Source organism: Acinonyx jubatus, chromosome A3, assembly GCF_027475565.1.
Source record: "Acinonyx jubatus isolate Ajub_Pintada_27869175 chromosome A3, VMU_Ajub_asm_v1.0, whole genome shotgun sequence".
Lineage (NCBI taxonomy): Eukaryota > Metazoa > Chordata > Mammalia > Carnivora > Felidae > Acinonyx > Acinonyx jubatus.
The window spans coordinates 30,856,632-30,878,807 of NC_069388.1; the positions used below are offsets into that span (position 1 = coordinate 30,856,632).

The 22,176-nt window shown below is 42.1% G+C and overlaps 2 protein-coding genes across 4 annotated transcripts; both read right to left on the reverse strand.

Moving 5' to 3' along the window:
- Nucleotides 1–1,988: 1,988 nt before the first annotated feature.
- On the reverse strand, nucleotides 1,989–12,495 carry TMEM230 (transmembrane protein 230). 3 transcript variants are annotated; one of them, XM_015078163.3, is made up of 4 exons: nucleotides 12,340–12,495; nucleotides 10,106–10,226; nucleotides 8,652–8,774; nucleotides 1,989–3,073 (listed from the first exon to the last, which is right to left on the reverse strand). In XM_015078163.3, the coding sequence occupies exons 2-4, from the start codon at nucleotides 10,202–10,204 to the stop codon at nucleotides 2,933–2,935; spliced, it is 363 nt and encodes a 120-aa protein (XP_014933649.1). In that variant the 5' UTR covers nucleotides 10,205–10,226; nucleotides 12,340–12,495; the 3' UTR covers nucleotides 1,989–2,932. The 3 variants fall into 3 exon arrangements, with proteins under 3 accessions (XP_014933649.1, XP_053056193.1, XP_014933651.1); XM_053200218.1 differs by lacking the exon at nucleotides 12,340–12,495 and adding an exon at nucleotides 12,143–12,287; XM_015078165.3 differs by lacking the exon at nucleotides 12,340–12,495 and adding an exon at nucleotides 9,655–9,733.
- A 1,383-nt stretch (nucleotides 12,496–13,878) lies between these two features.
- Nucleotides 13,879–19,683, reverse strand: PCNA (proliferating cell nuclear antigen). The gene is made up of 6 exons (XM_015078162.3): nucleotides 19,261–19,683; nucleotides 18,327–18,424; nucleotides 18,108–18,175; nucleotides 16,855–17,049; nucleotides 14,377–14,500; nucleotides 13,879–14,277 (listed from the first exon to the last, which is right to left on the reverse strand). Exons 1-6 carry the CDS (start codon nucleotides 19,479–19,481, stop codon nucleotides 14,198–14,200), a joined length of 786 nt encoding a protein of 261 aa, XP_014933648.1. The 5' UTR covers nucleotides 19,482–19,683; the 3' UTR covers nucleotides 13,879–14,197.
- Between the last annotated feature and the right edge of the window lie 2,493 nt (nucleotides 19,684–22,176).

Sequence of the window (22,176 nt, forward strand, 5' to 3'; positions counted from 1 at the left end):
TCTGAGCTGTCAGCACAGAGCCTGATGTGGGGCTCGAACTCACAAACCGTGAGATCATGACCTGAGCCGAAGTCGGTCGCTCAACCGACTGAGCCACCCAGGCGCCCCGATGTTTTGTTTTTTAACTTTGAGAGAGTGAGCGCGCAAACGAGGGAGCACAAGCGAGGGGAGAGAATCCTTAACAGGCTCCGTGCTGTCAGCACAGAGCCTGACTTGGGGCTCGATCTCATGAACCTGACCTGAGCCAAAGATCATGACTTGAGCCAAAGTCGGACATGAACTGAATGAGCCACCCAGGCACCCCTAGATTTTTTAAAAGAGCATGGCTGATCTCCATGGATATGGAAATATCTGCCAAAGTAAGTGGGCGGGGGGGGGGGGGGGAGACAGGGGGGGAGGAAATTATAGACCTATACAATGGGAACTTGAGTTTTAAAAAAGGATATGTACGTTCATGTGCTTAGAACACTTCTGGAAAGGTGTATTAGACAACCTTAGAGACTGAGTCTGGGGAACAAATATTTACCTTCTACCACAAAATGCTTAGTTCTCATTTTATACCCTTCTGTTCCATTTTGAGTGTTTTCCCCTTACTAGCAGCATCATTGCCCTTATTAAAAGGACCAAATAATTTGGTCTGCCCAAAACCTTCTGGTCTGAGCTTTGCTTTGCAAACAGTTCCCAGGATAAAGTGTAATAGATCTCAAAGTCTCCAGTGTCAAGGCCCAGGAACTTCAATTAGAGTACTGGGCTCCCCAGCCTCCTCTCCTATTACCAAATGCATCTAACTTTGGAGGCTGCTTCAGGCCACCCCTGCTTTGTCCGTTTTCTGTGCCCTAGGTTTTTTTTCTTTTTTCCTTCCCCATGTGCACTTTGCTCTGTGGATAGTATCACCCAGCTTTTACATACTGTTCCAACAGTGACTACTCACTTTCTGTCTCTGGCCTAGTCTCCCTCCTGGACTCCAGATCCATGCTTTGTAATTGCCTATTCAACAGTTCCATGTGGATGGAGAGTACACATGTAAAATTGAACACATCCCAAACTGAATTCATCTTCCCCAATAGACCTGTTCCACCCACAGCCCTCCAAATCTCAGTTGATGGCACTTCCAGGCTGCTAGTCACCCACGTCCATAAGCTTGTGGTAAAAGGACAACTGAGAAGCAGTCCGACCCACAATGCCAGTTATCTAAAAATGAAGATGGCCCTGGGTACTGGGATCAAAAATATATAATCACTGAACTAAAGGGTATTATGCTAAGCAAAATCAGTCAGTCAGAGAAAGGCAAATATCAGATGATTTCACTCATGTAGGATTTAAGAAAAAAAACAGATGAACATGGGGGAAGGGAAGGGGAAAATAAGATAAAAACAGACAGGGAGGCAAACCGTAAGAGACTCTTAAATACAGAGAACAAACTGAGGGTTGCTGGAGGGGAGGTAGTTGGGGGGATGGGCTAAATGGGAGATGGTCATTAAGGAGGGTACTTGTTGGGATGAGCACTGGTTGTTATATATAAGTGATGAATCACTAAATTTTACACGTGAAACCAAAAAAGGAAAGAAAGAAAGGAAGGAAGGAAGGAAGGAAGGAAGGAAGGAAGGAAGGAAGGAAGGAAGGAAAGAAAGAAAGAAAGAAAGAAAGAAAGAAAGAAAGAAAGAAAGAAAGAAAGAAAGAAAGAAAGAAAGAAAAAAGGGGGACATACAATCATTAAACTGTTTTCTGAAGTAAGGGGTGCCTGGGTGGCTCAGTCAATTGGGTGTCAGACTTCAGCTCAGGTCATGATCTCAAGGCTGGTGGGTCTGAGCCCTGCATCAGGCTCTGTGCTGACAGCTCAGAGCCTGGAGCCTGCTTTGGATTCTGGGTCTCCCTTTCTCTCTGCCCCTCCCCTGGTTGCACTGTCTGTCTCTCAGGAAATAAACATTAAAAACAATTTTTTTTTAAATGTTTTCTGAAATACACTTAAAAGTAACATGTTTTAAGTCTAGGATTTAGATATTGGCATTTTAATTTCTTTTGATTATGTCACTTTTTTTGCAAGCTAGGAAACAAACTAAGGCAGTCTATAGTCCTCTAGGGATCCAGGTCGAGTCTTGGGATCTTCAGCAGAATGACATCATAATATAACCTGCTAACAACGGGCTTATAATCTCTAAATGATAACCACTTATCTGTACCTCTTCCTTAGGAAACAGCCAAAAGTTCAGTCCTTAAAGGCATGGTATACAGAACACCTTGATCTACAAAGAACAGAATGACCCAAATGATATGCTGGCCAGCTTACTGGTAGGCCAAATCAGAGCTAAGGATGGATGAACAGAGCAAGTGTCTACCTTTTGGAAACTTGATCTGAGATTTTAAAAAGTCCTGGCTGCTGCTAATAAGAAACCAAGTAAAACTGCACCCACGCTGACACTTGATTTTGCCAAGATCTTCCACTAGAACACAAAGTTAGAGATGAGTGTAGGGATAAGATACTTCAATGTTTTCAAAATAAATTGCTAGTAACAGGAAGTCTGAGACACTGAATTCTTCCATTTGCCACCAGAACAAACCGACAACGAAGACTATGTAAAAGAAATGCTGAAAGCTAAAAAGGATGGTAGCAGTAACTCTTCCCACTACAGAATAACCTCCTGCTTTCCCACACCACGAACACTGCCACCCTTCCAAGATATATATTCGTGTGGAAAAACTTGTCAGCTTTTGCTAGGGCCAGGAGACGAAAAACAGAGCATGCCCTAATTAGTTAATTGGTAACTGTAAGCTCAGTTGACATCCTGAGGATGGACCCATAAAATCCGGCCATTCTTTTGTTGAACGTCTGCAACTTGCAGAATTCTTTAGCCCTTAACCAGTTTCTGCTCAGTATCTTAAAGCTGGTCTCAGTCCCATCTGTGACTCTTCTCCTCAGGGTTGAGGGCAGGTGCTAGTCATCAAAATCTGGAATGTCATCGTAGGAGTAACCCCGGTAGCCTTTGGATGCATAGTAGGCGATGCGCAGGTGGTAAAATCCTGGCAGGAACACCAGGATGCCAATGATCAGGACGGGAACGGCCCGGTCTGCCCCCTGGTGGCAGAAGGAGGCAAACACATTAGCACCACACAAATCGTAAATTTTAAATAAAGCCATGGGTTCAATCCACATATCAGTATTTTACTCTTCAGGATATTTCCTTTGGGTAGAATACCCAAATATACCAAAGGGAACAGGTTGACATCTCTTTTCCTCCTTATTATAAAATGTAGAAAAACTGCAAAGCACTAAATATTATAAAGAAAGAACTTATTTCTAGTTTCTCCATTCTAGTTTTTAGTTGTAAACACACCATACCCTGTGCCCTATTTTAACAAGCAATTGCCAAAATATTATGAAAAGCTCTTCATTGGGAGATATGCAAAACGGTGAAAACAGTCAGAAGGTACAAACTTCCAGTTACAAAATAAGTAAGTTCTGGAGATGCAATGTACAGCATGTGACCACAATTAACAATACTGTGTTTTATGTTAGAAAGTTGCTGACACAGATCTTAAAAGTTCTTATCACAAAAAAAACCTGTAACTATGTGTGGTGATGATTATCTCCCAATCTATACATATGTTGAATCATGTTGTACACCTGAAGCTGATACATTATATGTCAACTAATGGTGTCTATCATTCCACTGTAATGGATACACCGCAATTTTACTCAACCACACCCCTCTCTCTCTCTCTCTCTCTCTCACACACACACACACACACACACACACACACACACACGGCCGACTGTACAGAATACCACAATAAACTTCATCTGCATTTTTCAGAGTATTTCTTTAGTGTATATTCCCATGAGCACAATTCCCAGGTCAAAGAGGAAGGAATGACGTTTAGTCTCTTTATCAGCAGGGCTTCAAATATTTGGGGAGTTCCCTGAAGGCAAGGACTTTGTTCATCCCTGTATTCCCAGCTGCACCCAACATATAAGTGTATTGAATGAATCCACCTTTGTAAAACTGCTCTGTGTCTTGTCTTTAAGTATAGTTTTAAACGTTTATACAGTTAAACCTATCCTCTTTTTCTTTTGTGATTTTTCCCATTATTTGTAGGCTTTCCCTCATCTAAAGATTTAAACCCAATCTAAAAATCTCATTTAAACAGGGCTACTTACACAATGTACACTGATAGGTTAGCTACTCAGTATAATTTCGGTTGCTTCATTCAAAAACAGCAACAGGAGTATTTACCTCCTATGGTTACAGAAAAACGAGAGGAGGTAATACATGTAAGGCAAGCAGCCTCAGCTGCACACAATGACTCAACAAGCTTAAAACCCAGGAAGGAAAAAAACAAAACAAAACAAAACAAGAAAAAAGAACTTGAAGGGGCTCTCTCAGGCCAAAGATGGGACTATGTGAACATCAACAACAATAAAGTCTACAACTCTCACAATTGACATACTTGGTGCTACTTTTGTTTTCTTGTTTTTCCTGCTTCTTTTATCTTTTGCAGGATATTGACTGTACATCCCTAAAAGGACATATCCTAAGGATTAAAAGAATTACAAAGAAAACTTAGAGCGCATTCAGCCTTTTTTTACTTAGCATTAACATTCACACTTATTTTAAAGCTATTATATGTGTAACATACACTAAGGTAAGGAAGGCAAGATATTGTGATCATCAGGACAGGCATACATATAAAAATCAAAGAAATTGAGTTCAACTCTAATCTTAAATTTTTTACTTGAAATTGTCGTCTAAAAAGTATCTATTTCCTGGGGCGCCTGGGTGGCTCAGTCAGTCTCGCAGTTCCTGAGTTCAAGCCCTATGCCGGGCTCTGCTGTCAGCGTGGAGCCTGCTTGGGATCCTCAGTCTCCCTCTCTTCTGCCCCTCTCCCATGTGTACTCAGGCTCGCTCTCTCTCTCTCTCAAATACAAATAAACATGAAAAAAAAAGGTATCACGGTGCCTGGGTGGCTCAGTCGATTAAGCATCTGATTTCAGCTCAGGTCATGACCTGAGTTCGAGAGTATGAGCCACACTGGGCTCAGTGCTGATAGCTCAGAGTATGGAGCCTGCCTCAGATTCTGTGTCTCCCCTCTCTCTGCCCCTGCCCCATTCGCATTCTGCCTCTCTCTCAAAAATAAACATTGGGGCGACTGGGTGGCTCAGTCGGTTAAGCGTCCGAATTCGGCTCAGGTCATGATCTCATGGTTCGTGGGTTCAAGCCCCACATTGGGCTCTGTGCTTACAGCTCAGAGCCTGGAGCCTGTTTCAGATTCTGTGTCTCCCTCTTTCTCTGACCCTCCCCTGTTCATGCTCTCTCTGTCTCAAAAATAAATGAATGTTAAAAAAAAATAATAATAATTAAAAAGAATAAATAAACAAACATTGAAAAAATTTTTTAAAAAATCTATTTCCTAATTCTGTCACTGAAAAGGCCCAGAAACTATGAAAACCAAAGCATGAGTACCATTAATGACCAATTTGTGACCTCTCTAAATCTACCTCCTATAAAGAAACCAGGGCTCCTCAGAGAACTGGTTGTTTATTAGTTGGGGGACAGGCAATGTACAGATGGGCCTAGGATAACCTGCTGTGCCAGAAAGCAAAAAAACCATCAAAGACTACGTGGGTCAGGTTTAAAAGACACAAGAGTAACACACAGAGGTCCTACTGGCCAAATACGGGACAGTTTAGATATTAAAAAGAATAGGGACTAGGACTGAGACAAATATGTAAAAAACATGGGTTTATAATGATTCTAACCATTCGATCACCTGTTGAGCTTGCAAGGTATGTTTTTATAAAAGTTGTGAAAGAGGAATAAACATTCTTCCTACCTTCACTACACATATTATATTCTGGGGTAATCAGATAGATTTGAAAAGTTCTTTATAGCAGAATTTCAGCTGATAAATGCAGCAAATGACCGAACTGGATTCATTAGTATAAAGGGTGATGGAGAAGTTTATAATAAATGAATTAGGCTGAAGACATTCAAACACAACAATTTATCTTAATAGCAACTAAAAATCAGGATAACCATTATGTGCTTCCTAATGCAATGCAATGGTTCTCAAAATGAGGTCAACGCAATACCAGCAATACTGGGAACTTGTTAGAAATGCAGATTCTGACAACCTACCTACAGAACTGTAATCTCTGGGAGTGGAACCAAGGAATCCATGTGTTAACAAGTCTGCCAGTTGATTCTGATTAACACTGAAGTTTCAGAACCAATCTGCCACAGTAAATACACAGCACCTCCTTACAAAATAGTCTTCCTCAAACAAAACTAAACACGAATCTACACAAACCCCAAAAGCTAACAAAAATATGAAGAAGAACAAGGTCAAAGATAATAAGATAGCGCCCTTCGATTTATGTAAAAACTGTTACAGATGTATACTGAAGATGCACACTCAGGAATACCAGCAAAATGTGGGGTGCCTGGTTGGCTCAGTCAGTTAAGACTTCAACTCTTGATTTCAGCTTAGGTCATGATCTCATGATTCACGAGATCGAGCCCCAGGTTGGGCTCTGTGCAGACAGTGTGGAGCCTGCTTGGGATCCTCTCTCTTTTCCTCTCTATCCGCTCCTTCCCCACTTTCTCTCTTGCTCTCCCTCTCTCGAAATAAATGAATAAACTTGAAAAAGAAACCAAACCCATTTTTACCCTTACTTATAAAGCAGTCTTTTGAAAAACCACACAAGGCAAACAAATTATCCAAGGTAAAATGATATTTGCTGCATGTGGATCTCACCTCCAATCTCAAATTTTATAATTAAACTGATACTGCATGTTGCAATGAAAGTTAACTGAAGGCACAGTCTTGAAGTGAAGTGTTCAAACGCAGATTGCAGCAAGTAAGCATCTGGCGGCCATTTAATAATTTTAAATAGATTAAGAACTCAAAGCAGATCAGATACATTTATTTTTCTTTAATTTTAGAGAGAGAGAGAGAGCACACGAGGAAGGGAGAAGGGCAGAGGCGGGGGGAGAGGGAGAGAGAGAAGGAGGGAGAGAGGGAGAGGAGGGAGAGAGGGAGAGGAGGGAGAGAGGGAGAGGAGGGAGAGAGGGAGAGGAGGGAGAGAGGGAGAGGAGGGAGAGAGGGAGAGGAGGGAGAGAGGGAGAGGAGGGAGAGAGGGAGAGACAGAGAAGGAGAGAGGGAGAGAGAGAGAGAGAGAGGGAGAGAGAGAGAGAGAGAATGAATCTTAAGCAGGCTCCATGCTCATTGTAGAGCCTGACTGGGGCTTGATCTCACAAATCATGAGACCATGACCTGAGGTGAAATCAAGAGTCAGCTGCTTAACCAACTGAGCCACCCAGGCACTCCAGATACATTTTTTAAAAGCCACATGCAGGGGCTCAGGTCATGATCCCAGGATCATGGGATCAAGCCCTGAATCGGGCTCTGTGCTGAGTATGAGTGTGGAGCCTGCTTATGATTCTGTCTCCTTCTGCCCCTCCCCCTTGCTCTGTCTCCAAAAAAAAAAAAAGCCACATGCAGCCACTTTATTGCAACATGCTATTCCTCATTTCTCTAACGCCCACAGTTTCAGCTCTTGACTGTGTTCCCTCTGCAGAGTAATAGGACCATCATCCCCTGGCCTGGTGCGTGCTGAAGAACAGACATAGGGGCGCCTGGGTGGCTCAGTCGGTTAAGCGTCTGACTTCAGCTCAGGTCACGATCTCGCGATCTGTGAGTTCGAGCCCCGCATCAGGCTCTGGGCTGATGGCTCAGAGCCTGGAGCCTGCTTCCAATTCTGTGTCTCCCTCTCTCTCTGCCCCTCCCCAATTCATGCTCTCTCTCTGTCTCAAAAATAAATAAACGTTAAAAAAAAAAAAAAAAAATGAAGAACCGACAACCTGGAGCACCTGGCTCTTGGTTTCAGCTCAGATCAGGAGTTTGTGAGTTCAAGCCCTGCATCAGGCTCTGTCAATACAGGCTCAGTATTGACAGTGCAGAGCCTGCTTGGAATTCTCTCTCTCCCTCGCTCTCTGCCCCTCCCCTACTCACACACACACTCTCTCAAAGTAAATAAATAAATTCTTAAAAAAAAAAGTAGACATAACTTATGATCACTATTACTTCAGAACAACCTGGACACTCTGTATTAGTGTTTGTATGTAGCCTGAGAGAAAGAAACACCAAATATCACTTTAGGTTTTGAAGATAAAATACTAACTCGTAACAGGAACTCCAACCAAACCCAGTGTAAGAAGGATAAGACTCATGAGTTGCAAGTCCTGGCTTGGTCAGTGGCCCCAGACCTATACAAGCCTCACTGCTTCTCCCCAAACCCTGGCACTGCAAAATTATAATAACACATTCTACTCCAGTTACAGCCTTTATCCATCAGGAGTCCTCAATGCCAGGCTTGGCTTTGCTGTCCCAAATTATGACAGTCGGAAAACTGCCCAACATCTCAAAGGGAAAATTTACCTACCTGCTCCCCCCCACCTCATAGAAACCGTGGGACAAGCTTGTTGTTGCTCAAAACAAAGATACACGTGTTTTGTGGTCAGAGAACAAAATCTAGAAGAAAATAGTTTTCTTCTTACTGCTGGAATCTGCTGTACTAGATATGAATATAAAACAGAGCCCAGACTCACACTTTAAAGATTTTACGACACATTCCCACAAATGCTTCTGCTTACCCCTTTGCTGATATAGCCTGCCAACAGGAGGGAGCCTATGATAATGAGAAAAGCGCCAATCAAAAACAGCACCGTAGCAAGTGCAATGGCCTTATATGGGATCTTAGGAGGGCTCTTCTTAAACTGGAAGAGAAACAAAAAAAGGCAGAGCATTATGAAAACACCAGGACTCAGACACTTTAAAACAGGGAAGATAATAAGAACCAATCTGGATGCTTTGTGTGCCTTGAAGGAAGTCCTACTACTCAGTACAGCTCTGAGACAGAAAGGAAAGGGACAAGCAGGAGGTGAAGCTCTACTTATTGCTCTAACAGTCACTCAAAGGAATCCCGGCAAAACGTTACTCTTTCTACTTCTAATCTCATTCCACATACCATTCACTGTACCATAAGAAAATATTTTCTTACAAAAACAAAAGACACTTCATGGTCATTCACTGATTAGACATAGGTTTATTAGATGCCTGGCACATGGAAGGCTGTACTAATCTACAGGGATTCAAGAGTGAACATCATGCTCTGGAGAAGTAAAAAAAAAAAAATAATGTCTGGCATTCAAAGTTAAGTCAGCATATAGTCAAAAGGTTTTAAAAATAGCTTTTTCTCAAGCATTACTTGCCTGCCCCATGAAGTAACCTGACTTGTATTTAATAAGTTTGATTCAAAGTTAAGATCAGAGACAAGCTTTCTAAGGTGTGCCTCATCTGACCTAACTGGCTGGAAGCTTCCCAGATGTATACTTTAAAACAAAACAAAACAAAACAAAACAAAATCTCTCTCCTTCAAGTGTGGGTCCAAAGAATGCCAAGAATAATTGATTTTTTTATATTTAAAGGGATGGGTTCCTGCTACTTCCTCCTTGGCCCTGGTCCCACCTAAAGTATTCTGAGGGGAAGTGGACAAAAGAAGATGTTACACCATTAAGTATTTTATAAACAACGATCAGGGTAGGATACAAACTTAATAAATATTCTGTTTTACTTACTGTTTGCCACAAAAAATACCTTTAATAAATTGGATCTCATGACATCAGGAAAGAAGGAAGATTCCCACAATCTGCTGGCTTTACCAGTGAGTTTCTCCCTTAAAAGATGAACTGGCTTTGACTAAAGTGTAAATGAACCAATGACACAGTCCTTAGAAAAATTCTACTTAACAAAACATAATCTGAGTATTTTCCAGATACACTAGATAAAATTTGCAACTACTGGGCTCTGGTGTCATGTGTCACAACTAAAAATTCTTAGAAATGAACAATATTTATATTGGTTTGAAATTGCTCTACCAAGGTCCTTCCTTCTGCAAACTATGGCTGAAAGGATCTCAGGGCTTAGTTTCTTTTTTGCTGCTCCTTCTAATCCCCAGGGGCTTAGCAAAACCTCCACCTGCAAGGCCTTCCTGCTAACTCAACAGAAACAGAGCCAGCTGGTCTGATCAGCTCCCTTCTGCATTTACCTGAAGGTCAATGTAGCCATCGTCTGTGCTGGAGAGCCTTGAGTATTTCACTTTACTACTGGGGATTCCAGTAGCCAGGTTGGTACGAGACGGCATCATAACACACTGACACAGCTACAGTCTGAAAACAAAGAAAACTGTTATTGTCTGCAAATGACAACACTGTGTTATGTATACTGGATATACTGGCGTTTGGGGCTGTGATGTCACACAAAGCAACTGGCAATTTCTGCTCCACTGCACTTAAAATCTGATATTCCTTTGACAAAGTGAAAACATTCTCATTATGCATCTACTTTGGTTTGTCCTGGTGGTATAAGAGCCAAGACATTTACCAAGAAGCAGACCTCATGTTTACCTTGTCACCAATGTCCCCCTGACTCCTAATTTTTCCAAATTCACAGAGAGTAGGTGGAAGAGTGGTGACTTAAATCTAAATCTGACACCAAAGTCCACATTTTCAGTCATTCTGCTATTGTACTGCCTGGCCCTGTCCCTGCTTCAGGAAAAAGCAAGAGGAGCATATATTCTAGGGATACTCCTATTTGCCAGGAAGGGAGAGAGGGTGGAATGTGGAATATGGAATACACTCACATTAGCATTTTGCTGATTCCCCCTGATGGGTATCATTCTTTTTTTTTTTTTTTAAGTTTATTTATTTTGAGAAGGGGGAGACAGTGCATGTACAAGTGAGGGAGGGGCAGAGAGAGAGAGGGAGAGAGAGAGAGACTCCCAAGCAGGCTCCGCATTGTCCGCACAGAGCCGACTTTGGGGCTGAACTTACAAACCATGAGATCATGACCTGAGCTGAAGTCCACGTTTAACCCAATGGGCCACCCAGGAGCCCCGGATATTATTCTTTTAATGCAAAGATCTGTAGAGCTTCTTGTAAATGTGGCTATCAGCACTATGGGTTCTGGTTATCAGCACTGTACCAGTGCCTTCTGATTTGCCTGTCTTTCTGCCCCACCCCTAGCACTAAAAGTAGTGATTTCATTTTCCAAATTACTTCTCTAGCTCCCTTAAACAAACAAAAACTTTTTTCCAAAATATTCAAAACCAACTTCAGTAATGAAATGACTATTTTGTCACTAGTTTAAGAGATAGCAGATAAGATTAAAAACAATGACACTTTAATTGGAAAACGTCTGTAATTTGTGCACTTTTCCTCCATAAAATCAAATTTATATGAATAAAACAAGTAAATTTATTTTGACTGTGAAGCTATTTCTAAAGGGTAAATGTATCTGTAAAAAGAGAAAGCGAAGTATTTCACAATAAGGGCAACAACAAAAAACCCCCAGAAACCATAAAGACTCTGCATTCCTCTGGTATGACACTTTGCAAATAACCATCATCATTATAATAATATCAATTAATAATTACCCAGTGTTGGTTAGGTGCCAAGTACTATTCTAAGTGCTTTCTATATACTTAATCCCAAATATTGATGATCTGTTTTAAGAGGTCCACAGTCAACCTAAAACAACCAGCATTATGATGGAATTGGTGGCGCTAACTGCAAATGTCACTTTTTAACAATTACATAGCAGTGCAGAAATCAAGTACTGAATCAAGTATGCTAATTGATATGCTTTTCTAAAATGAGCTCACAAGGTTTCAAGTGTTGCGATCCCGATTACACGATAACCTAAACTTAATTCTATGAAATTTAAAGTCCAAACTACGGGTTTGGGGGTGGGGGTTGAGGGCATTTAATCACCTCTGATTTGTACTGTCTTCTTGAAAAAAGTTTACGTACTCTGCCAATACCTATTCATACACCTGCATCGAAACATAAAAGAGAGCAGGAAGCGAGGAAGAGGGACACGAATGCTCACTGATGCAAAGGGTAAGAGGAAGGAAAAACGTAACCCGAGGCTTTCAAAGTACCAGTCCAAGTTCCCAACAGGCTCTTTTTCACGGGCTGCACCGAGACCCCCAACCTCCGTCAGCATCCGAAGGCTGCGAGACTTAAAAAGCACCAGCAAAGCCCTTTGCGCAGTGCCTGGCACTACGCACATCCACACACGCTACCTTCCTGCCCGTCTCCAGACCTAGGCGGGAGGAGAACTAAAAGCCGACGCGAATTTAGACGGTGAACGCACAAAACCGGTTTCTGGAAAGAGGCCGGCCGTGGCCGCGGCGAGCGAACGCTGCACACCCAGGGCGCGAAGCTAGGTTTCGGCGGGGAGCGCAGTCTCTGCTCCCGTCCCACCGCACGCACGCCTTACCGGAGCGTCGCGCCAGGCCGCCCGCGCGCCGACAGCTCGCTCACGGTTGGCAGCGGAGGCGCCCGAGGCCTCATGGCACGCCTCACCCAACGGCCACCCGCCCCTCCCGTCCAGCTCGGCGGCGGAAGTGGCGCGTCGAGAGGTGGCGCGCCGGAAGTGGCGTCACCGAGAGCGACGCCTTCTCATCCCAAGCTCGGGAACGTCCCGCGTTAGCTCTACGCTAGTGGGGGTGTGCTGCAGGAGGAACTCTCCGGCGGCAAGTACTTCCCTGTGGGTTGGCGGCAGTCGCTGCGGCCTGGGCTTGCTGCTGGCCACCTCCACAGGGTTGTGCGGGTGCCTAGGGTGACCGGCCGCCTGGGTCACAGTCAGACCCGGGTAAGCAGGCTACGTGTTTCTTTCCGTGATCCCTCGGGCGGTGGTGGTGGCGCCCCCGGGAGACGAAAGCCGAGCCGGTGAGGCACCGGATAACCGGAACTGTTTGGTCTCCTATCCACTGCCCAGGGCTGCGAGAGACCCGCGTCCTTCAGGACGCGTAGCGGTCTTGCTAGTCAGTACCCCAACACTACTCGAGTGCCCCCACATTCTTGTGCTTCGATTTCCCTCTCCTCGCCTATCAGGTCTTGCCCAGGTAAGAAGCCCGCCGACAAGGGACATTTTGCAGCACATGAAGCTTTTCAAAGGTCAGATTTATTAAAGTATAATTTACATACAATAAAGTACAATTGGAGGAGTTTGACAAGTGCATAGGCTTGGAATCATCACCACATTCTAGATAAGTTAGTTACATCACTCCCAACTCCCATCAGGCCCCTTTTCCGTCTTCTTCCCCACCCCCCAGGCACACAGAAGGTAATGAACAGTAACCTACTGGATTGTGAGTTCCTCCAGGTATTACACCAAAGAAATCAGTCATTTAAACCGCCAAGCCCAAAATACGCCGGGAAAAAGGACTTTAGTGAAACAATTCTCAATATGTAGAATGCCAGTTTGTGGCCTTGTGGCACCATTAGTAGGTACATTTCAACAGTCTGTTTCGCAAGTGCTGGGATTAAGTCCCCAAAAAGTCTACTTATACTAGAAAAATTATTTTTGCACAAACACTCCTTGGGCCTTAACTCATATCTACTAAATCTTTCAAGATTCTTTCAAAAGGCTCCATAGGCTAAAGAAACACTGCCCTATAGCACTGCTAGTCTTCTAAAGCACACATGGCTTTGGGTTCATAAAGCTTCTTAAAGTTAGTTTTGCTAACAAAATTGGCAAAATAACTAAATATATAGGATTTGGTCTATACTTCTGTTCATTTCTTGAGTTAAAGGTAGAAGAATACCAAAGTAATTTTGACAAATAAATCCTCTCCCCCCAAATATCTTGTCAGCTACTGTACTTGGAATACTTTTATTGCTGTATCAATGTATTATTTATCAGGCTCCCCTGGACTGAAAAAATAAACACATTTCTAGAAAACAGTAGCTTGAAGTGAATTCCCTAGGATACCTGCAACAGTCATGGTCCAAATGAAGGCACTGTCTTGTGATGTTTGAAATTCAAATAACGTTTATTTAAATTGAAAAAATTAAAACTGCATTTATAGTCAAAACCCTTTTGTTATGAAAATCATGGGTATTTCTAGGTTAAGGCAGAGATATTTCTAGGTTAACAAGACCAGATTTGACTTTGGACTTTATTCTTTAAACAAATTGTAAAGAATGGAGGAAAAAATAGGTTATTTACATAAAATATCTACATATGTACTGAGAGGTACAGATTTGGTGACAGAAGAGACTTAAGTACATGCTGGCATCTCAGAAGCAGTTCTTGAAGAGCTTAATTTTATTTTCTTGGATTTTAAGAATGCCTAAGATCCTTCTTCATCCTCGATCTTGGGAGCCAAATAGTACTTTAAATGTCCCATATCTGCAATTTTATACTCTACAACTGAAAGAAGACAGGAACATAGTTAATTATTGGGAAGGACTACATATACTACCTACAAAACAAGGTACCTTGTTTTACCTACAAAAAAACTTATCTTACCAAGGGGTACATCTGCCGACATACTGAGTGTTACTGTAGGAGAGAGTGGAGTGGCTTTTGTAAAGAAGTTCAGGTATCTCAGTGCAAAAGTTAGCTGAACAGGCTCATTCATCTCTATGGTAACCTAAGAGAAAACAAAAGATTAATCCTACTGAAAAACATCAAGAAAAATTGCACGCATGTTTAGAATATACATTTAAAAACAAACCAAAACCAAAACTTTAAAAAAAAATTTTTTTTTAAACGTTTATTTATTTTTGAGACAGAGAGAAAGCATGAACAGGGGAGGGTCAGAAAAAGAGGGAGACACAGAATCTGAAACAGGCTCCAGGCTCTGAGCTGTCAGCACAGAGCCCGATGCAGGGCTCGAACCCGCGGACAGTGAGATCATGACCTGAGCCAAAGTCCGATGCCCAACCGACTGAGCCACCCAGACACCCCCAAATCTTTTTTTAATGTTTATTTACTTTTGAGAGAGAGAGTGAGAATGAGCAGGGGAGGGGCAGAGAGAGAGGGAGACAGAATCAGAAGCAGGCTCCAGGCTCTAAGCTGTCAGCACAGAGCCCGACTCGGGGCTTGAACTCACAACCCAAGAGATCATGACCTGAGCCAAAGTCGGATGCTCAACCGACTGAGCCACCCAGGTGCCCCCAAAACCAAAACTTTTATTGGTTACTTTGGAGAGTGGTATGAAACTAATTTTGAAGACTGATAAATAAAGCAAAAGAATCAAGTATTTAGTCTGCCTTTCTCATATTAACTGTACCTCAGGTAATCCAATTATGTGTTAAGAGAAAGCTGCTCTTCATGGGAATATTTCTAATAAATGAAGAATGGAATGTGTTAATACATTACAACCCTAATGACAAGGATTCTAAACAATTATTATGGTTGCTAAAACAATGTATCTAGACACCTCATATGCCTACTAGAGGGAGGCACACCACCATCTATAAAGTATTCTTACTCCCAAACACTGAATATCAAGCCTCTAGAGCTGAAACTACCAGTTTATAGGAAATACAGGTTAGAGGAGCATATTAATTGATATAAGGGATACAATGGGCAAAATCCAGAGTTTGGCGAAACTCAATGACAAAGGACTTGCTTCAACAAATTGTAATGGGGGGGTGCGCAGAGACTGAATGGAGAACCGACAGATTAAAATAAATTTGAGGGCCCATCAACCAAACTATAATGTGTACAGCCTATTAAAATCTTGATTCAAACAAACTTCTAGAGGCACCTGGATGGCTCAATTGGTTAAGTGGTCGACTCTTAATTTCAGCTTGATCTCACAGTTCAAGAGATAGAGCTGATGTACTGAACATGGATGGATCCTGCTTGGGATCCCCCCCCCCCCGCCCTTCCCCCACACCACACACTCTCTGGCATGCTTGCACTCTCAAAACAAACATAAACACACACACACACACACACACACAAACCCTGAAATAATCAAGGAAATAGGAAACACTGAAAAATTCCTTAATATCAAAGAATGTCATAAAATGTTTATGCTTCAGATATAAAAAATACAGATATAAAAAATATTTATAGAAGAACTAATGTTTGAGATTAAAACAAAAAAAATCCAGATTGGCAGGGGAGTTATTAATTCAGAATTAGCCCCTGGACTTTTGTTAGTAATAGTTTTAAGTCTTCATTTAAACTTGAGTTTTACCTTCATTTAAACTGAAGGTTGACTACTCGTGCAAGGGACTAGAAAATAATATCTCATATTTACTATAAACTTACATTGTCAGACACTGTGTTAACCACTTTGAATACGTTACCATATTTAATCCTAATAATCCTATGGAGATTTCTAGAACCTTCGATGGTCCTTTCATTTACAGAGTTAACTGATGCTTTGGTTCAAAGGCTAGTAAGTTTTTTTTAGTAAATTACAAAATATTAGTTTATAAATACCCTAAGGATCTTAAAAAAGCACCCAATTTATAGGAAAACCTTAATTTAAGGATATTTAGTAATTAGAGTGTTATTGCTAAATGGGGGGAGTTCTCTAGGCCCCCTATTGGGCCTTCCATGCAGAAAGTTAATATAAAGATCACATAAAGAGCTCCTAAAAGGTAGATTTTTACCTCCAAGTAGATACTTCTGTTGATTTACAATTACCTTGTTATAGACTGAATGTTTGTGTGCCCCCCCGCCCAACTCATTCATGTTAAAACCAAATCACCAATGTGTTGGAACTTGGAGGTGGGGCCTTTGGGAGGTGCTTTGTGCTAGTACCCTTATATAAAAGAGGCCAGCTCCTCTGACCCTTCCGTGAACCAAGAAGCAGGTCCTCACCAGACACTGAATCTGCCGGTTTCCCAGCCTCCAGAACTGTGAGAAATCAATTTCAGTTGTTTATAAGCCATTGTCAATGTATTTGCTATAGCAGCCCAAACCGACTAATGTTAAGCAGGGTTATAATTCTCTTCAAAGTATTTTGTTTACTTAAAAACTTACAGCTTCCTCCTCTTTATCGACATTACTTGTTTGTGACAACTTAATATTTCCATTTCCTAGTTCTCCACTTGCAGAAAACTTCACTCCATCTTTTGCACAGGAAATTACAACAGCATCTCCAATATGACTGAGATCTCGGCATATACGTGCAAATTCACCAGAAGGCATCTTTACTACACAGCTATACTCTTGTTCCTATTAAAAAAAAAACAAACAAACTTAAAGGTCAGTTGCTGGAAATTAAAAATTTGGCATCCTCACTTTCTGAAGACTCAGCATGTAGACAAGAATTCAGAATTTAAGATTTCCTGATTACTTTGAAATATCACTCATTGTGTGATTTCTTAACACACTCTAACACTCAAAAAAATAAATGCAGATATAAGACAAGTATATAGTAAGAATAATCATAAGAAAACTAAAATTAGAGTTTAGACCTGTAATAATAAATGCGCTATCCAGGGAAAAGAGCCTCCTCTAATCACCCTCCAAGGCTAAATCAAGAAGGCATTAGCCCATGACATATAAACAATGATGGATGTTGTAAGCAGGCCCAACTACTTTCCAAAACAAGACAAAAAATATTAAGCATTTTAAACATCCCAACATCTCTTCTCTCTTTTGATTTTGATAAACCTAACCTTAATGAATTTGTTAGTACAGCCTTAAAGTATACTCTTTAAAATAGGGGGGTGGTGCAGGGGCACCTGGATCACCCAGTTGGTAACCGTCTGACTTCAGCTCAGGTCAAAATCTTGTGTTTCCTGAGCTTGAGCCCCACATCAAGCTCACTGCGGTCAGCCAGTCAGCACAGAGCCCACTTCGGTTCCTCTACCCAACCCCGCCCCTCCCCTGCTTTCTCTCTCAAAAAATAAATAAAATATTTTTAAAAAAGTCTTTAAAAAAAGGGGGACAGGTGCTTGGGTGGCTCAGCTGGTTAAGTGTCCCACTTTGGCTCATGGGGTTCTTTCCTTCTCTCTCTGTCCCGCGCCCCCATTTTCTCTCAAATAAACTTAAAAAAAAAAAAAAAAAAAAAGCACGGAGGTTAATGCAAATATTCATTTAGCGGGAATGAAATGATCCATTTTAGAGTACTGTAGTTTAATGAAATTACAAATGACTAAGTACTAAAAACCCCACTTTGGAACATGTATCAGCAGACATATAGTTGTTGGGAACTGGGCTTTAAATTGTATTAACATATATAACTATCATGACTTGTGTACAGTACACTCAGAAAATTTCATACTCACTGGAATTCCAAGTTGTTCAACATCTAAATCCATTAACTTCATTTCATAGTCTGAAACCTTTTCTTGGTCTACCAAAAGAAAGCAGATTGAAGAAAAGCATGTAAGTTTATAGCAGTGATGTAAAGTTTTACAAACATTACCTTAAATTTCTCACAACTTTGAGAAATACTTAACACTGCATTTAAATTTCCTCTAACTTTGTAGAGGAGTATGACTTACTTGGAGCTTCGAATACAAGTGCCAGGGTGTCTGCATTATCTTCTGCCCTTAGTGTAATGATGTCTTCATTGCCAGCACATTTTAGTATTTTGGACATGCTAGAGCACAGAAGACACAGGATTTAAAACTGACACCACGTTCTCAAGATCGTTAATTTCTGACGCAATTAAAACAAGGAGTTGCCATTTATACCCATTAGGCCGTCCAGCCATTTTGGACTGCAATTTGGCAGTATTTATACTTTTAACAAGCACACACCCTACCAGTAGCAATTTCAATTCTGGATATAAACAAAAGAGCAGTATTTTATGAACTGCAAATCCTTTTGGTAGGTGAAGCAAATTATTGGGTCGTTACGATCATTAAAAATCTAAGATACCCATTAAAACACACTGCATGTAGTCCGGGTATTTCTCATAAGCCTTAAGATTTAAACATGGTTATGTACCAGACAGGTAGCGACCAAAAAGTTGCAAGCCACTGCCCTGGAGAAATTTTAAGTCCAGAAACTTAGGGTGCTCACTGAAACTTTGTAAGAATAAAAGACCGGAACCAACCGATTGTCCCTAGGTAGAGTGACAGAACTAGGGCACGCTCTAAGTCAATCAAGCCACAGATTTCTCATCCAAGGCCGCCAGGACCAAATGGCCAAAGAACTGTGCAAGTCTCTTCCTGCCACCGCAGAGAAGCCGTCATTTTCCCGCCACCACCCGCTTTGTGACTTTGGCGCGGAAAGAGCCGGTTCGCGCTGTTGCCAGCGCGGGCTTTCCGAACCGCGCGCTCTGCTAGATCCCGCCCCTCGGTGTCGCAGGCCAATGAGATAGCGCAGATGGTCCATGTGGGCCAATGAAGGTCCGACTCACGCAGGCGCTCCCGCCAAGAGCAGGAGATGGGGGTGCACCAGAGCCCGGCTCTCGGCAACCCCAGGGCTCACCTGGTGAGGTTCACACCCATGGCCAAGTTGCGATCGCAGCGGTATGTGTCGAAGCCCTCGGAACGCAGGGTGAGCTGCACCAGGGAGACATGGGAGGAGTCCATGCTCTGCAGGTTTACGCCGCTCGAGCTTATGTCCCAGCAGGCCTCGTTGATGAGATCCTTAAGTGCCTCCAGCACCTTCTTCAGGATGGAGCCCTGGACCAGGCGCGCCTCGAACATGGTGGCAGAGTCGCAACGACGCGGCTACAGGCGAAAATGAGGAAGTTGTAGCCTGCTTGGGCGTCACAGGGTAAGAGCGAGCCTGCAAACGCACAAGCGAAAGCCCGAGACCCAGGAAGGTAACACCCAGCCTGCTGCGCCAGCAACCGTTTAATACAGCCGCGTCTGCGAGCGCGCGCTCTCCGCCTCGGCGCCCGTATGGACACGTCACCACGCTGCTCCGCCCACTGCCCGGGCGGAGAGACTCCAGGGCCAATAGTGCCCCAAGTCTGCAGGTAGCCCGCCCTCCCCGAACACCCATTGGAGGATTGGGTGCGGGGTCGGGAGCGCGGCTCCTCCACCTCCTCTAGAACCACTTGCGTTTTTTGCTCTGTTCTGGAAACCCGGACGCTTGGCTAGTGTAGGCCTCTGTGAAGGCCAGGCCCAATTCGGGGGTGGGGGGTGGGCTTTGAGTTAGTTTTATGTTGCCTCCTCAACCTCCCGCTTCAGGAGTAGAAAGAATTTAGCCGCGAAAGTGAAAGCGAGACGCAAATCCAGCCTACCAGGAGTAAAGGGCGCCTTGCAGCCTGAGGAATTACAGTTGTTTTAAGTGTGCATTTTATTTTTGCTATTATCGAGGTGATGTGCTCCTAAAAGTCAGTAAAGAGGTATACAGTTATGACTACAAAATCATCTCGCTCCCCCCGCCCCGTACACACGCACACCAAGCTCGTGTCATTTACTGTATACAACTTTTATAAGCTTTTTTTTTCTCTACAAATACACATTTTTAAAAAACAAAAGTGGATTCATACAGGAAACTTCTGCAATGTACTTGGTAAGATATATTTAATTTTATGCCACGAACATCTTTATATCAGCATTTCTTAAAAAGATGGCATAATATCCTATGCATGTAACCTAATTTACCAATTTCTTGTAATTACAAACACCTTTGAGCATTTAGCTGATTTTTATGAGATCGACTCCTTGAAGTAGCATACACATTAAAGTTTTGATAAATGTTACTAAATTGACCACTGAAAGACTGCAGTTTACCTTCCAACCAAGACTGTGAGCATGCTCATTTCTCCATATTTTCCTAACAGTGGATATTAGCAATCTTGTTTTAAAGTCTGTGCTCATTTTTGTGAAAATTCCAATTTCCAAATTAAAAATTTGTTATAGATTGGACATCTTTCATATATATTTCTTGACCATTGTTTCTATTAAGCTCTTTTTCCCGGGGCACCTGGGTGGCTCAGTGGGTTAAGCGTCTGACTTTAGCTCAGGTCCTAATGTCAGAGTTTGTGGGTTTGAGCCCTACCTGGGCTCGCGTGCTGAGCGCTCAGAGCCTGGGCCTGGAGCTGTTGCAGATTCTGCCTCTCCCTCTCTCTCCCTCCCCTCCCCTGCTTGTTTTCTCTCTCTCTTTCAAAAATAAATAAATATTTTAAAAAATAAGTTCTTTTTCCTATTGATTACAGGGACCACTTTATATATTAATCATTTCCCCATTTCATATATTCTCCCCCATTTTGTCATGTTTCTTTTGCTTTGCTTATAGCATTTCTCTTTAGTTGTGTTTGCTATCTTATCTTGGTCTGTAGAATGTTTTTCTACTACATATCTTGATGTGGATTTAGTTTTATTTATGCTGTCCAGGGAGTTTTGTGTCCTGAATCAGAAGATTTATGTATTGCATCATATCTAGAATATTCTCAACTCTTAGGGCTTCACATATTGCCTTTCCCTACACTATTCTCTCCCTCTGGCAATTCTATTGGATGAATCTATTTCATGGAAAGTAAGATACCTCGAAGTATAATGCACCATTATTTTGTGTAGCACAAGAAAAAAAATATAAAATGTTAAATGGTCACATAATACTTTATCATTTAGAATTTCTATTTTGCAATTGTTGAAAGAAATTTTAGTTTCTTTAAAATATTTGTGTTGTATATTGCTCCGTGCATACATAAAAATACAAAATAAATTAAGACATTCTTAGTATTTCTCCACATTTAGTTTCTCGCAGTTGCTAATACTGCTGTTTTTCCATATGCTAGCATACTCTGTTATCACAGGTGTTGATGATGCAGCATTCTCAAGAGTGCTACTCTCTGGTCTCTGGAATCTCTTCCAAGTCTCTGCCACCTGTTTGTAAATTAAAGAAAAAATGTCTTAAAGTTTTTAATATATATATATATTTAAAATTTTTTTTTTTAATGTTTATTTTTGAGAGAGACAGAGACAGAATGCAAGTAGGTTAGGGGCAGAGAGAAGAAGACACAGAATCTGAAGCAGGCCTCAGGCTCCGAGCTGTCAGCACAGAGCCGGACGTGGGGCTGGAACTCACCAGCTGTGAAACCATGACCTGAGCCAAACTTGGTGCTCAACCGACTGAGCCACCCAGGTGCCCCAATATATATATATATTTTAATGTTTCTTTATTTTTGAGAGAGCACGCACGTAGGTGAGCATGCGTGGGAGAGGGGCAGAGAGAGAGAGAGGGTGACAGAGGATTCCAGGCAGGCTCTGTGCTGATAGCAGAGAGCTTGATGTGGGGCTCAAACTCAAGAACCACAAGATCATGACCTGAGCCAAAGTCAGATGCTTAACCAACTGAGCCACTCAGGCACTCCATAAAAATGTTTAAGTCAATTTATTTAAAGTAAAACAAATAAGGAAACAGTTCACCCATTTCTCCCACCCTCAC

Bases quoted from the DNA above. Each gene is read 5' to 3' on its own strand.
- TMEM230 (XM_015078163.3), bottom strand. From the start codon at position 10,204: ATGATGCCGTCTCGTACCAACCTGGCTACTGGAATCCCCAGTAGTAAA. The intron at 8,775-10,105 runs GTAAATGCAGAA...TTTCTCTTCCAG, and splicing joins ATGGCTACATTGACCTTCAG to TTTAAGAAGAGCCCTCCTAA. The intron at 3,074-8,651 runs GTAAGCAGAAGC...TTCTGCCACCAG, and splicing joins CAGGCTATATCAGCAAAGGG to GGGGCAGACCGGGCCGTTCC.
- PCNA (XM_015078162.3), bottom strand. From the start codon at position 19,481: ATGTTCGAGGCGCGCCTGGTCCAGGGCTCCATCCTGAAGAAGGTGCTG. The intron at 18,425-19,260 runs GTGAGCCCTGGG...TCTGTGCTCTAG, and splicing joins ATGGGTGTGAACCTCACCAG to CATGTCCAAAATACTAAAAT. The intron at 17,050-18,107 runs GTGAGTATGAAA...TTTTTTTAATAG, and splicing joins TTGAACAACTTGGAATTCCA to GAACAAGAGTATAGCTGTGT.